General features: G+C 34.3%; 1 protein-coding gene across 4 annotated transcripts; it reads right to left on the bottom strand.

Annotated features, from left to right (window-relative positions):
• Nucleotides 1-268: 268 nt before the first annotated feature.
• On the bottom strand, nt 269-9,213 carry LOC25480120 (probable disease resistance protein At4g27220). Of its 4 annotated transcripts, none has more exons than XM_039832281.1 (7): nt 9,059-9,213; nt 8,830-8,913; nt 8,106-8,235; nt 4,378-7,734; nt 1,299-1,404; nt 1,071-1,205; nt 269-991 (listed from the first exon to the last, which is right to left on the bottom strand). In XM_039832281.1, the coding sequence occupies exons 4-7, from the start codon at nt 7,732-7,734 to the stop codon at nt 465-467; spliced, it is 4,125 nt and encodes a 1,374-aa protein (XP_039688215.1). In that variant the 5' UTR covers nt 8,106-8,235; nt 8,830-8,913; nt 9,059-9,213; the 3' UTR covers nt 269-464. The 4 variants fall into 4 exon arrangements, with proteins under 4 accessions (XP_039688215.1, XP_039688217.1, XP_039688214.1 ...); XM_039832283.1 differs by having other exon boundaries at nt 8,830-8,910; nt 9,059-9,207; XM_039832280.1 differs by lacking the exon at nt 8,106-8,235.
• Nucleotides 9,214-17,111: the final 7,898 nt, after the last annotated feature.

The following is a 17,111-nucleotide window of genomic DNA, read 5'->3' as shown; positions in this document are numbered from 1 at the left end:
AAATCGTGTGGCATCTGCCCTGGATCGTGCAACAATTTGAAGTTTGTACATTGTAGTGATGTTGCCAGCTTGCAAAATGGTGTCGCAATTTAATCCAATCACAATTTTTGACGAATCAATCCATCCTCCCAACATCACCTATCATATTGCGATTGCTTCTAAAACGATCCAGAAACTTCATCGTCCAAATTTTGAGTCAATTTTCCATAAATAAAGAAACAGTTATTATTATTTTTTTGACAAATAATAAATAAGTAAATAACCAACATAACGAGAACAGTAAAATAGACAAAGTATGTTCAACATGAAGAATTTAATACTTCATGACCGACATGACATACAACAATCAATAGTAATTTCCAAATACACAAATTCAACAAGATGGTTTAATTAATTTGAGATGAGAAAAGGACAAACTAGACAAACAATACTTTTGGTCGTGAAGGAATGCAACAAAAAATAGTCTAATAGCCAATAGGATCACTTAAAGCAGCCTGCGTTTCTAAAATCTGTGCCTCCTGTTGAGTGATGTTCTGCAAAACAGCTTCAAAGGAAGCCAATTGATGTTTAAGATCCTCCACATGTTGAGTCAAAATGTGTTTTGAGTCCAAAAAATTTTGCAGCGCATTTTGAGAGACTTGTAAACCAGGAAACAAGGCGAGCTTTTCAACACCATCCAACCATTCTTTATCAAAAGGAAATCTACGCATATCTTGTAATAGCTCAACAAATTCAGAATGGCTTGAACCTAACACATCCAACAGGTAATGCTTTTGGAGGAATTTCAATAGCTCAGCTAGACAGTTGTAGGCATAACCCTTGAATCTGTTACTCAATGAAGTGTCCCTTAGAACTGAAGGATTCTTAACTAGGAAATCAGTCAACAAAGACAAGTTCTCAATAGCCAAATAATTCTCGGAAACTAGATTCCGTAGCTCCTTTGTGACAACCCAAGAATAACTTAAATCTTCATCTCTTTGAGAAGGGTCACCTGAAAGTATAGGTAATAATAATTATGCATATTTTAGCACAAGAAAATTAATTAAAACTAAAATGAAGCAATAAAATACCTTGAGCAGGCTTTGAAGGACACTGAGATACAATAGTACAGAGCTTTGATTTGGAAACTAATATTTCATCATCCTTAAGAAATTGATCCTCAATATCTGAGCTTACTTTCATGATAGCATCATCATTTAAAAAAACTGAACAAAATGTGGGAAATAAGAGTCAAACTTCAAAATGAAAAGGGTGATGTGGTAACTTAAGAAAATAAAACCGATTGAAATACTCTTCACCTTGAGCATTATTACTATTAGTCTTGCTAGTTTCCTGCCGGTGTTTAACTGGTTTTGTTATGGCAATTGGAGGGAAAGCTATGGCTCTTTGGCCATCACCATCTTCCTACAAAATTCAAATCAAATTAGAATGATATCATCATGAATTCTTAATATAAGTCTAAACTGAAATGATTTGTGGAGTATAAGAAACATCAAGCTGATTTTTGGGGAAAATCATGCTATAAGATAGAAGTAAATTGCCATTATCATGTGCAATTATATGAAAGTGGTATAATTGAATTAAAAGATCACTCGTCATCATCAAAAAATAAAATAATTTGTTTTTGAATTTTATAAAAAGAATTTTGCAAAAATTACAATGCCGTCCCCTCTTTGCAGGTCTCTTTAAACGTTACACACATTCCCCCTAGTTTTGTAATAGGCACTAACCTCCTTAAGTGTTCATAAAATAGATAAAAAAAAAAAAAAAAAAACTCATTCACAAGATAACACTGTTGATGTTCTGTTAAAACTAAACATTTAATTTTTTTTCTTATTTATGTATTGAGTAAGAAATACATCTCCAATTCACTACTGATATGTTCATTCTTCATCGTTTCTCGCTGTGGAATTTGGCTTTCTAAAATATCATAACTTTTTTTTTTTTTTTTATAAGGCAAAAAAAAGCAATAAAAAATTGTACAAAAAAAAAGCAATAAAATTCAAGAGAGGCTTGAACCCTAAACAGAACATCAACATAAAGTATTATTGATTGATAAATCCATAGCATTTAATAACGAACCAAAGTGAAATAATGGACCCTTTGTAAACAGTATTCATCTTTTTCTTACTTACCGAGCGAGCAGCAAATCGGTGGTTTATTGGTCAGCGATCACCGATAGCGACAGAGGCCTAACCATTAACCATGGGACATTGGAGGTCATTTTATGTGGGTGTGTGACTATGTGAGGACTGAGGAATACTACATCAACGGCAGATAGGAACACCCTCTTTCTAACAATGTCTCTAACTAACACTCTTCTATTGAAACTCATGTGGGTCTCACCACTTTATGTGGGATCCATTTTCAATGTGTGGTATCCACATGAATTTCACTCAATAAGAGAGCGAGTGAATTTCACTCAATAAGAGAGCGAGTGTTGGAGAGAGTGTTCATAGCACTCCTCTTTTGCGTAAAGGGGTGGGTGGTGTATTTTTTTATTTTATTTTTTATTTTTAATGAAAAGGAAGTTTTTGTCCAACGGGAAGGTGAGATATGTTCACATAAACATCAAGGAAGGCTAGTTAATTAATTTGCCAATAAATAACTTCTGAAATACACTCGTAAATGGAGGTGTATCGAGACTCCCGACGACAATTTATTTAGGCTAAAACGAAATGGATATGACAGTTTTGGAGGGGAGGTAGTAGCCTTGTTGGAGGCCCTTTATTTTGCTGATGCAAACAAATGGGATCCAATTATTTTCGAGTCCGACTCATCTACTCTAGTGCAAGCTCTATCATCTCCAGGTCATGGTAATTCAGAATTCTATGCTATTGTTTCTAGTATTATTTATCAGTTATCCTTACATTCCAACTTCGATGTGAAGTTTGTTAGGAGACAAGCGAACACGGTTGCTCATACTTTAACTAGGACGACTTGTTCTTGGGCTAGTCACCGTATTTTTTAGGCTTAATTGCACTTTTGGACCCCTATCTTTCCAAAAGTTGCGGTTATGGACCCCTAACTAATTTAAATACAAAACAGCCCCCTATGTTTTGATTCTTTGGCAGTTTTGGACCCCAAGGCAAAAAAAATAAAAAAATATGACACGTGGCACCTCACTTAGGGTGCCACGTCAGCGTTGACCGAGTCAACAATGGACTGGGGGTCCAAAACTGCCAAAGAATCAAAACATAGGGGGCTGTTTTGTATTTAAATTAGTTAGGGGTCCAAAAGTGCAATTAAGCCTATTTTTTATTCTTATCCTTCTTGTATTGAACATTGTTCGATTAATGATAATGGTTAACTTTGCTTCGGTCAAAAAAATAAAATAAAAAATTAATGACTATTTTTATGAAATTAAAGATTATTTGTTGACTTTTATATATATTTTAAAAAAGGGTTAATATATGTTTACCCCCTTAATATTAGCGATTTCCGGTTTACCCCTTGTAAAAAAAATTATTTAGATTCCAACCCTTAATTTGAAGGTTTTTTGATTTTGGACCTTCATGGCATCAAATTACAAAATTTAAGGTACTTTCGCCCCTTGTAATTTGAGAGAATTTCGGTTTACCACCCTGTCATATCATCGATAGTTTACTCCTTGTCATATCATCAATTTTGTACACTCAAAATTCATGAAGACCCCTTTTAATGATTAATGAATTGAATCCAAATATAATTTATGATATAATATTATTACTCAATTTAATCCATGTAGCCGATCTTACTTAGTAGTATAAAGCATGATTGTTGTTGTTGTTTTAATGTCAATCTAAAAGAGTTAAGTAATAGAATAATTTGTCATTTATATAAAGATATCACAGACTAATTTGAGTATTATTTTTTATGATAGAACAAATTGGATCGCAAGGGAGCAAATTGAGTCTTTACTAGAAAAAAAAAAATTACACATGCTATTACACTTTGTTGCATTAGTTTCTAAATAACTCTAAAAAAAATCTGTGGCGAAATACGTTTAGATAATATGTAAATAAAACAGATTAGTACCACTTCACTACACTATCCTGATACTTCATGGAAAATATACCAATTAAACCATAATTGTTTTCACATATGGCTATGATGATGAGTACAGAGTACAACAATAAAATAAAGTTTTTTTTTTAACAACAAGTTTGATAATTGTTAGTATGTTAGTATTTTTTTTATTTGTCTTTAGCCGTAACCAAAAAAAATAAAAAATACCATTTTAGCCACCCAACCCCCTAATAAAATAAAACTTATGGTATGTATGAAGAGTACGAGATAATTTCCTGTTTTGTTTTACTATGTTGTGTTAAAGTCATCATGCATTAAGCATCATGGATTAATTTCACAAACAACAAAAATACATGGAAAGATGAATACCTTCATGATTGCATCGTCCTGAGATTTTGAAATCGGATGAATTCCGAAATCACGAAAAGATTTGATAGCAACATGTGAACATCCATTGCATTCCAGTTCTACCAGAGGTGGAAATGTTGTGCGATGTTGTCTGGTACACATGGCAACTAAACCAGGAAGATTGCAAAGATTGATATATTTCAATGCAGGAAGACGCAGGTTAATCTCACTTGGGCTTTGATGATCATGATTGTCGTGTCCAAATATGATGTATTCCAATTGCATGCAATCTTCAACAGAGATGCTTTTCAATTTTGGGAAGACATCGCCCCAATTATTGCCACCAGTAATCTCATCTACAGTGTCTAATATTATGTTCTTTAACTCATCACAGTTCTTAATTGTCAAAGTTTCCAACAACATTTTTGGTGTAATTGATAGGATAAACACTGATTTTATCTTCAAAATATGACACAATACAATCTCTTTAATATTGCACATTCTGTATGATTGTATTGGAAGACATTGAACACGTTCCCAAATGCAAAGACGATATGAAAGCATGGAATAATCATGGCCAAATATGTATTTGAGCTCTTCGCATCTTCTTATTCTGATTGCTTCTAGTACTGGAAGGCTTTGAGTATAGAGAAACGGAAGTATATATTTTAACGGGGAAGACCCCTCAATATCAAGAACTTTTAGCTTTGGAAACATTGAGGCACGACTATCATGATCATCATCATCAACATGTATTTCTTCTCTTGATTCCTCATCTCTTCTTTCATCTGTTATTATGTTTTCCAATCCCTCACAATCAGCTATTTGCAATTCCTCTAGCAACACCAAGTTTCGAGAAGTCAACCGTCGAAACAGGGAAACTAACATCGGACAATTCTGCAGTTCGATGGTCTTTAGATTGCAGAGGTTTTGCTCGAATTTAAACAAGCTTTGCAAATGTTTACAATCCTTGATTGATATCTTCTGTAAATTCTTCAGAAAGTCAAAGGAAACGGGACCATTAAACAGTTCTTCCAAATTTTCCATTCTGTCCAATTTTAGTACAACCAACTTGGACACAACATTCGGTCCTTGGAACACAATATCCTTCGTGTCAACGAGGTACCGAAGTTGTGAAATGCAACTCAAACTAAGTTCAACTATATCTTTCATACCTTGATCCATAGAAACAATCTGGGGTATGAGATTTCTCCATCCCGTCTCGATTCTTCTTAGTCTAAGAACCTCGGTTGTTTGCATACAGTACTTGAGTGTTGCTTCAGATAAGAAAACCTCATCGTTGTCTACAACTGACACATACTTTGATGATGAATCATTCACTGGTCTCGAATATTCATCGATGCAAAACCTTTGCAAGCTTTGCAATTTTGGGAAAGTTATTTCTCGACAAAAAGTATTAAAACTACCTGTGAAATACAACTCTTCCAGAGATGAGCATCTTTCAATCACTTCAAATGGATTATTCCTTACAATTTCACAACTTTCCAAATTCAACAATCTAAATTTCTCTAGATCTGCAATTCCAAGTGGCAATTCATCAATTTTACAGTCTTTCAAATCAAGTGTCTCAAGACTTTGCAAATTTCCCAAAGTAGAGATATCACCCAAATCAACGAGCGTAAAAAGAAGAGATCGAATATTCTTCAAAGACTCAATTGATCGAGGTAATGATAGAGGTATCTTATGATCATTGTCATATAAAAAATGAAAAACTCGAAGGCCATTATTAGTTTCAAAAAATGAATTCGGGACTTCGATTTTCACATTATGGCACTCTTCATCCTTATACACGGTGACAATTAGAATCACAAGCTTGGAACCATCGAGCTTACATGAAAACACATCCTTTGGCCTTCCTTCGCAAAACAAATATTTAATATTCTTCTCCCTTTCAACAATTGCCTTTTGATTTTTACCATCCAACTTTACTGTTTGAATCTCTCTATTTGCTATCTGCAGTGCTGCATCACGAATCAAGTCGTACATTTTCACTTTGTTTTGATTTTCCTCCAACAATAAACAAGAATCTCGGAGTACTTGTTTGGATATAACTACTTGACTTCGAGCATCTTTGTAGCTTCCATAATCTTCCCCAAAAAGGCCTCCTCCAATGCCAAATCTGGTTAACATTTCGGTAGAAATTTTGTCATCTTCTCGAAATACAGAACACAAGAGGAATAGTTTCTTGGCATTGTCATTCTTCATATTTTCATAGGTAAACTGAATGCATTTATAAAATTTAAGGATTTCATCATCAGCGCTGCGCATGGAATTTAAGGCCTCATTCCACTCTTTATGATGTTGTTTGCCCTCCAAATTACTGGCTATAACAGCAATTGCAACTGGTAACCTTTTGCATTCATTTGCAATTTCACGGCCTATTTCAAACAAACTTTCATTCGAAGTTTTGCTTAAACCAGCATGCCTTTGGAACATGATCCACGCGTCTTCCTTAGATAAGAGATCCAGTTGGATTGTCTTACTGCATCCTAATCTGTAGCACACCAAGATATTGCGCGTGGTTACAAGAATTCTACAGCCTTTGTGGTTGTCACTATATGGAATCCCTATTTCATCAAAATCGATATCTTCCCACACATCATCCAATATTAGAAGAATCTTCTCACCATTGGTTAATCTGCTCCATAGTATTTTGTGTCGGTCTGATTCATTACAGTCATCAAATTTCAATCCCAAGGGTCGAGCAATATCATCTTGAATCTTTTTGATATCAGGAGAAAATGACACTGTCGTGTGGATGATTTGAGTAAATTGTTTGGACTGCTTTAGTTTCATACACACTTCCTTGACCAATGTAGTTTTTCCTGTGCCCCCCATCCCTTGCATCCCGGTTATAAAATTGTTGTCATCTTTCAAAGCATCTAAAAGCTCTTTGTATTTCGATGGACTAATTTCAAAAGGAATATACTGTCCGGGTGAATAGCATTCAACATCTGGAAGACGAGCAGTGAATCCAATTGAAAGTTTCTCTCCAGTTTCAATCAATCTTTTAATTTGCTCCTTCTTATTTGTCAGTTCCTTTCCCCTTCTATATCGCCATATGCAATGAGGGCAAAATCCAAAAAAACATTTTTGATTTGTTTTGGTGTCTTCTTGAATGAGCTTTTCAGCTTCTTCTTCCCAAAAAAGAGCATTAGCTTGAACATCCTCTCCTCTCATGGTTGCCACATCAACACGCGTCTTGATAGTTGTCGTTGCATCTTCCAACCAAGCTCTTTCTTCTTCAAAATCATCAGCAATGCGCGTGAAGCAACATATATAACTTGACTCTGCAATCACCCCATTTATACATTTCTCCACATAAAGCTTTGCCAAATCAATCAGAAAACTCGCCATCTAAATAAATTTCAATAGATCAAAGTTAGGCATATATGTATTTGTGTGTGTGTGTGTGTGCGCGTGTGTTGTGCATGTATTGAAAAATAAAATGGTTGAGAATGAACCTCGTTCTCTTAGCATATCATTCATGTTCTTTTTGTATAGGAAGATTTTGTTCATTCAGAGTCTGTTTATTTGAAAAATGATACTCGATGACACTTTTCATTGAAGAATTGTTTTTAGCTTGTTCAAACAAATATTTGTTAAAGTTCAAACAGGGATTCCATCCAATATTAAAGTTTAAGATCCTTTAAGACAATCTCTAAATACCCAATTTATCTTTGAAAACGATAAACAGGTTGTGAAAAAATGATCAGGTTGTTTTCTACCTCAACGTTTTTATTGCTGTCAGCACACAGTTTTGAACAATCTTTTCCTTTCACGACAGCAGGAAGCAGCTAGAATCTAGAGAATTAGGAGTTATATCTACTGCAGTTCATGTACCACAGCAAGCAAAAACTGCAGAGGCAATAACATTTATAGATTCAATTTATGCATTTGCCACCCTAAACTGTTAATGTATATATCAACATTGTCTAAATTGAAGTAGAAAATTGTTGGAGTTTGGCATAATATAGTTTTGCCATATTGTGTACGTACTTAAAATATAAGATTGTGTAGATAATAAGGTAAAGGACCTAGCAGAGTTGCAACTTATCAAGTAATTATTTCATATCGTTTTCAAAATGGTAAGGCTCTCCTGTCAATGTTACAATAATGGATATCAAACTCTTTTATTTAATCAATGTAGCAGCTTTCTAAAATATTGAAGTTTTTGTAACTTAACTGAGGTATCAATCTACAGTTATTTTCCCTTTTTTAATGATTGAAATTAGAGGACCACAATCCACATGGTTAAATTGACTGCTTATGATATTTTTGAGGATTTTGACTTGGAAGCAGGGTTCAAGTTTTAAGCTAATTTAGTTTGAAAAGTAAAATTAATATGGATGGAGCAAAAACATTCTTGCATAAATTGAGTGATTTATCTAAAAAATAATACAAAAGCATTAAACTAAAGTTGATTGTATGAGAAATTAAACTTGTTTGTACCTTTTTTCAGTAAACGTTGAAGCTGTATGAACAATACAATTCTCCAGATCTTTCTCCAATAAGGTAGGGTTGACTGCAACTCTGCTGTAGAAATATAGTTTTGGTTCAACAACTGAACAATCTTTTCAACAATTTTAGAAAACCTAGCTACTTTAATTTTGAAAGTGTGCAGTAATCAAGGAAAGTGTATATGAATCACCGATCAAGCAAAAATGAGATTGTTATTTACCTGATCTTTCCAACACAGTATTTTCGCCACATTCAACACATGCTTAAGACTCATGAACAATCTTCCTCATCTTTCTCCAATCTGCAATCTGCAGAACCTAGCATCACAAGAATCTTTAAAGTAAAGTCAAACTAAAGGACACTACTTACTCGGTAGTAACATAAAGTGAGGTGTCACGTGTCAATTTTTTTTTATTTTTTTTTTTGTGCTTTGGGGTCCAAAACTGGCAAAGAATCAAAACATAGGGAACTGTTTTGTATTTAAATTAGTTAGGGGTCCATAACCGCAACTTTTGGAAAGATAAGAATCCAAAAGTGCAATTAAGCTAAAATTAAAATATTTAACTTTTTTATAAAATAAAAAGGTAATGAAGACACTACTAGTACTAAGTGATTATTGAGAATCTTTACGACTAGTTAGATGACTGTCCATCCTTGTTTGTTGATAATCCTCAATTATTGGTATCATATTCCAATTCTAAAGATAACTAATCAATGGTCATAATTTGGTTTGTGATATACCCACCCTTGCGTAGCCACGGGTTCCGATTGTGTGGATTATTTATTGCAATTTTTTTTTTACTTTTTTTATATGTGATTTCAAAAATTAAAACATTAACTTATTTTATCAAAAAAATTAAGAATAGTCACCATTTTTGCCTCGCATTTTTTTTTTCTTAATTGAATATTCGATCCTTTAACTTAATTCTTTTTTTTTTTTAAATTGATTCATTAACTATCAAACGCTTCAATTTGATCCTTTTTCTTGTTTCCATCATTCAATTTGGTCATATTTCATTAATTTTAATCTCTTAAAAAAATGTGACCGTTGGATAAATGAGATCTGTCATATCTAACCGTGTATCACCGACACCTAATTTATCGTACTTTTCTTCATTTTTTCCCTCATCTACAACTTTTTTTCTTTCAAAAATTCATCAGGGTTAACGGTGCCATTCACAAGGGTATGCCAGTTAGGATCCTAGATGTGTTCGTCGTGTGATTAGGCCCAAGATGGGATTGCATGGTTTACGATGGGACATCTCACAAATCCAATTAGCGAACATGTTGATCGGAGAACACGAGCGTACCTCAGAACTTATCATATCGGTGACTATGTCGATATTAGGATTAACGGTAATGTACACAAGGATGTGTTCGCTAGAATCCTGAGTATGCTCGACAATTGATATGGGACGAACCGTTCAGTTCGTATGAGATGTGTTTGCCATACATGTGTCCGTCTATCTTGTAGAGATGTGAAAAGATTCCCTCGTCAGGGAGTTGGTCGTTTGTCATTCAGCATTTAATGCCCATGGCTCGAGGGTGAGACTGAGGGGACATGACCTTTGGTTTGCTGATGCCACGTATAAAGGCTAGTGTAGTACCTGAGTACCTAGTGCCTTGAGAGTGTCTCAGCTTCTGTTCCCAAAGTTTCATCATTGCCGTTGGTTTGATCCTGATGTTTGGGAATCAGATGCGTTTGATCAGAATCGTTTGAGGCATGAATGGATCTGATCTGGATCGTTGCTTCGTTTATGAAGAGTTGCGAAGGGAGTATAAATGGTTTCAAACGTTTGTTTGGAACACTTTTACCATTTTTGCACTTTAGCAACTCAAAGGTTCTAGAATCTCTTAACCACTTTCAGTGCATTTTAGTCCTTCAACCTTTCACTACCGAACCCAGTTTTTCTTCATCACATAACAAGTTCGTGTTTCTCTGCATTTCTTTGTTTATTTCTTCTATTTGATTGCTTTAGTTTTCGTTAAAAAAACTGTAAACTACATGCTTTAGTTAGGGTTGTTCTGGTTACGGTGGTTTCCACCGTTGTTATGGTGGTTACCGTCGTGCATGAGTAGTTTTTAGGACTTAGAACCCATTTTTGTTATATTTTCGGAGATATTTTTGGGCTGTATAAGATGAGGACACTCTGTCCGAGATGCTCGGGAGCATAACCTCCCAATCTTCAGATCTATTCACCGAACATAAAGGGATTTCTGTTGTCCCATCCGGCGCGAAAGACGACATTGTATCCAACGGTTCATCCCCCATCCAAGAGTTATTTAGTGCCGCGATCTCATCTTTGTTTGGGTTGCTGGCCATCATAAACCTGAAAGATAAGGAAAGGAAAAAGTGAATCTAACATTCAGATCCACCCTTCCTTCACCTATCAGATTGACCACGGCGAGGGGTCAAACAACATTGTAAATAAAACAGATCAGAGGGGAAAAAACAGAAAGTCGACAACTTACTACGAAAAGGGAAATCCTACGGTGGAAACCACCTCTCCCCTAGCGGAGTAATCCCTTTTCGATGTCCTCCTCCCGTTGGATAAAGTAAAGATAGAGAGTGAGAAGAGAAAGACACAAAGCAATTATACTGATTTCTTCCACAATCTGAAAGTAGTCCAATCTCCATTGCACTTCCAAGGAGATTTCATTATAATCCAATCTGATTACAAATGCTCAAGAACACAGCCAAGAGACTTCAAATACTCAACCACACAAGCAAGAGATTTTCTATGCTCAAGCACAAAAGCAAGAGACTTGTAAACAAACAATTACACATAAATAAGTTTGGTTCAAAACTTGATATACAATCAGTAGTGTTCACAATACAAAACAATCCAAACTCTTAAGACTCTAGAATTTCTAAGATATGAAAGTTGTTAAGAAATTCTAAGTGTTTGATGTACAACAATTTCAACAAAGTTTTGGCACAGTTTAAATGTTGTAGCGTCCTTAATAAATCTTCAAGTCTTCATTCTTTTATACAGAGGTATGAAAGAAACGTTGATGAGTTGCCAGCACATCAAAGAGTCGTTACTAAAGCTTGATCAATCACCAATGATATGTTGCTTGATTTGAGTAATGTCCTAGGAGAGAGTAATTTGAAAACCATTCCTTGTATGAAGAATTAACCAGCAGAGACACAACTGTAACTTATATAATTGTACTATTGTCCTTTCTTTGTCATTCTTCAGTGGGTAAGCATCCAATGCCTTCTAATTTCTCTAAAATAGTCGTTGCTTCAGTCTTCTATTCCTTTTGTGGTTAGAGTTCAAACAATGGATGTGTGAGTTTAAGATGTGTGAGTTTCAATCAATAAATACTTCTCAGTATCTAAGATGTGTGAGTTTCAGCCACTAAATACTTGACCAAAATAAAAAAGATTGGTTTTTTTCCTTATCACCGCCTCCACCACTTATCTTCTCATTCCACTTGACTAATTGATTCAGCCTTTCCTCTTCTTCATATTCTGCATCTGCTTCTGCCCTTCTCATTTGATAGTGTAGAATGACAAGTTGAAATAGAATTATGCTTTTCTCCCAGCAAAAATCACTCGCATCCAATTGAACTTCCGAAAATACCCCTGCGTGAGTTAACTCACGCAAGTGTAAAAAAAAACGTGACTTAGTTTTTACAGATGCGTGACTTAAGCCACGTTGCGTGAGTTAACTCATGCTAGTTTCCAATATACAAAATCAAGAATCACACTCTACTTTTCTCTGTGATTCTAATCTAATCCAATTTACTACCACAATTTGGGTAATAAGAAAGAAAAGAAATCCAACATGGCCTCTTGGTAGTACCAGTAAGTATCATTACCATGAACAATAAAATGAATCATTGTGAGAAGCTTAAGTGCATGGAGCCTTTTCTTAAAGTTCATATTTTTTACGTATTACAATAACACTGCACTAAGAACCTTTGATGTGATGTAAACACCAAACAAAATAAGCTATTAAATTATAGATGGTTGTTAGGGAGTGTTCTCAGCAAAACCTCATGCACTTTTGGAAATTTGTAAACTAGCATGTGTAAAAATTAAGTCACGTTTTTTTTATAATTGCGTAAGTTAACTCACACAGGGGTATTTTGGAAAGTTCAGTTGGACGCGAGCGTTTTCTGTTGGGAGAAGAGCAGAATTCGTTGAAATATACTTAGGTTGGGTCATCATGGTGCTTTATCTCTTGGTCTTGATACCATTGTTTTCTATTTAATCAAATGAAAATTGTTGTTAACACTACAGACAAAGCTAAGAAACACCATGAAATGACAAATTTAACCCCAATTTTCATCAGTTAACTACCACCGGTTAAAATTCGTCGGCAGTTAACAGTCGATGAGGTTATTTTGGTATTTTCGTGGTGTTTCCTAAACTCCTTTAATGTGGGAACAACATTTTTCTAATCATATAAACTTGTTTATCTTAGTAATACTAGAGAGAAGCGTAATACTAGAGAGAAAAGTATGTCTTGATGGCTTTTTCATATTCTTCTAAATAAAATGAAAATAGTTAATGTACCACAAGAAAAAAAATAGTTAAGTATCTAGAAAATAAATACAAAAAAAGTATGAAACTACACTTAAAATTCTAATATAAAGTCGAGTACTAGTCCACTTCGATGTACGTTTTGTTGAAACATGATATAAAGAAAATAGAAGCCAGTTCACTCAACAATGAAGAAGAGAACCACGTACCTTAGCATCTTATGCAGCAAGTAATAGAAATTTAGAGGGTTTTGGAGTTAGTTAAGAGTAGTAACCAACTTAGCTGAATTGTAGGAAAAGTTTGTTATGTTAGAGTGAAGTGAGATCACAATAGCATAACATGATCCTTTACTAACTAACTATAAATACTTGTAATAACTTCCTTTTCAAGTTAATGTGAAATTCTCCCATTCTTTCTCACGGTTTCTCTCATTTTCTATCATCTTCATGTTTACTCAATATGGTATCATGATATTTTCGATATGAAAGTGCTTTTTCCGCAAGCTTTCATCCATGGCGCCTCGCAATATCACTTCTCCTTCAAACTTTGAAACAAAGATTCTTCTTGATCAATCTAGTCATTACTTTGTTCATCCCATTGTTGATCTTTCATATGTAATCGTTTCTCCAATTCTAGATGGCTCCAATTATCATTCTTGGGTTTGTTGATCGAGGATGAAATTTGAGTTTTGAGTTCTATGCGTATAGCTAGGGTTGGGAATAGGCCAGGTCAGGCCAGGCTTTGATAGGCCTGAGTCTGGCCTACGAAAATTTTTGCAGGCCTGAGCCTGCCCTATGTCCTTTCATAGGCCTATTTTTTTGGCCTGGCCTGGCCTATTTAAAACCTGGTCTGACCTGAAAGCCTAATTACAGGCCTACTTACTATTAAAGTCTCTAAACATTCCATTTTATCTACTTTTAAATAGTCTTAATAGGCTTCAAAGCCTATTTCAGTGTAAGACTTGTCTATCACTACTATAAGGCCTTAAAAGCCTATTTCACTATAAAGCTTTAAAGCCTATTTAAAAAGTCCACTATGAAGCCTAACATGCATAAACAGGCCGGCCTAGTAGGCTTCATAGGCTTTTTTGATAGCCTAAGCCTGGCTTATTTACTTAAATAGGCTTTTTAAAAAGCCTAAGCCTAGCCTTTTTAATAAACAGGCCAGGCCAGGCTTAAACAGGCCAGGTCATAGGCCCCTGTAGACCGGCCTGGCCTATTCCCAACCCTACGTATAGCTTTAGGAGGCAAGATGAAATTTGAGTTTGTTGATGGAACAATCCCACCATTTTTTGACAACTTTGGTCCTACTATTCGTGTGTGGAATCGCTGCAACATGTTAGTTCACTATTGGATTATGAATTTAGTTTCTCCCTCAATTGCACAATCAATTGTCTTCATGGAAAATGCATGTGATGTTTGGAGTGATTTAAAGGAACGTTTCGCACAAGGCGATTTGGTATGAATATCTGAATTAATGCAAGAAATTTACACTTTGCAACAAGATTCTAAGTCTGTTACTTCTTTCTACTCCGAGTGGAAGATTTCGTGGGAGGATCTTGAGATTTACATGCATGTACCTAACTGCACTTGTAGGGTACGTTGTTCTTGTGAGTTTATAAGAAATGATAGACATAATCACAATTTGTTATATGCAATTAGGTTTTTTACTGGTTTGAATGATAATTTTACTATGGTAAAGTCTCAGATTTTGTTAATGGATCCTCTCCCCCCTATGAACAAGATCTTTTCTACGGTTTTACAACTTCAAAAGCAAGGAAATATTGCTTCTCCTAATGAAGATTTTGTCTTAATCAACTATTCTGATTCTACAAAGTTTAAAGGCAATTATTATGGAAAATCATATTCTCAAGGATCAAATTCCAATAATTGTGTCGTGTATGCACCTTTTGTGGTAGGAACAATCACAAAGTTGAGACATGTTGGAAGAAACATGAAGTTCCACCACATCTTCAGAAGAATTATAATTCAGCATCTACTATTCATTTTGCAAAGGAGGGCGTTAATCATGTAGAAAACTCCCCATCATGAGTTGATCATAAAGCCAGTGTACCACCAACTATCACTTAAATTTCAAAGTTGAATTTGAAGACATGAATATTTGTATTAATGAAATAAGTTGAATTACTTCTGCTGCTGAATTATGAATTACTATTGCTTTATTAAATGACAGATGACGAGTTTTGTAACATCCTTTTTATTTAAATATATACTTATTATTTAATAAACCAGAGTCGGGATTTAGGGTGTTACATTATGGATGTGGAAAGGATTGCATGCAAACTTGAGATTCAAAGATCTTGTGGCTGTCTAAATTCAAGAGGTCTTGAAGATTGGATCTTGTGTGATTACTTAGTATAGAAGATTGTGAATCGAAGGAATCTTTGTAATCATACGCTTGTAAACATTTTCATCGTAGTGGAAGCCCGTAAAAGAGACGTATATTTCTACGAAGAGATGACATACCCCTAACGAGGACGAAAATGGGAAACCTTTATAAATCTTTGTTGTTATTCTTTCCCTTATCTTTTTACTTTCAACAATTTAATTGTGATATATGAATCTCTTGAATGAAGTAATTACCATTTGAGACAAACATAATCGAATGTCAAGGATTGATATAGATAACTTTTCATTTTGCAAGGACTTATTAGGGAAACAAATTAGAGAGAAGAAAATAGATAAGTCCAATATTTGTATTTGGAGGGTGGAATTAAATATTTAAGCCTTTTCTTATTTTCATTTGAGGAGTGCAATATCTCCGGAAAGGGAGGGCATTAGAACCTCTTTACGAATAAAGAGTTGTCAATCACAATACGCTACTTGCCACAATACACGGAGGTGTAGCAGAAAAATAGGAAGTGAACATTAAATTATGCAATAAGTGATGATTATTTTTTAATTCGGTTTTAATTTTTAATAGGAAGTGATGATTATTTTTAATTTTTAATTTTTAATTTTTAATTCGGTTTTCGAAAATCTGAACCGGGTCAACGTGACCCGGCTGGAGGTTGAAGATGATGAGTGATGATTATTTTTTTATTTTTAATCGGTATTGTTCTTATAAATATGAATGAAGGAAAATATAATCAAAGGGTTCTAAGTGGTGCAACGGTTTAAAATGTTTGCAACTTCTTTGAAGCCACGAGTTTGATCCCTCCTGTTGTTATTGTTTTTTTTGTTCTGCTTTTAAAAGACTACTGTTTAAAAATTAAAAAAAAACTTAAAAATCAAGTCTTAACAGGAATGAACATGGGACTCAAATGCAAATTGTGTAGGCTCGATACACAATCACACTGTAGTGATTTCTAGATTTTCTCTTGTTTCGGCTACTATATATACTGTAATTATGCAAAATGATTTTTTTTAGCTTTAACTTTTTTTTTATAGTAAATTACACTCCCCTCCCCTCAAAAATGCTTGAATTACACTCCCCTCCCCTCTTAAGTTAAAATCTACACTTTACTCCGTCAATATTTTTTTTATGTTAAAATTTATACTCCCCTCCCTTATAAGATGCTTGAATTACAAACCTCTCCCTTAATAATTAAATATGCACTACACTTTAATCTATTTGAACATAAATAAATATTCTTATAATATATATTAATTTTGAATCACCATTTAAGAAAAACTAATTCATTTCTTTATAGTTTAAATGTCAATGATAATTAAATTTAAATATATTGCTATTGATTTTATAAATTAGAGTATAAAATTAACTTTTAAATAATCATGCTTTGATGATTTTAGTAATT

The sequence above is a fragment of the Medicago truncatula genome, chromosome 3, assembly GCF_003473485.1.
Source record: "Medicago truncatula cultivar Jemalong A17 chromosome 3, MtrunA17r5.0-ANR, whole genome shotgun sequence".
Classification (NCBI taxonomy): Eukaryota; Viridiplantae; Streptophyta; class Magnoliopsida; order Fabales; family Fabaceae; genus Medicago; species Medicago truncatula.
Note: the sequence above shows the minus strand (reverse complement) of the source record. Positions and strands in the feature narration are given on the sequence as shown.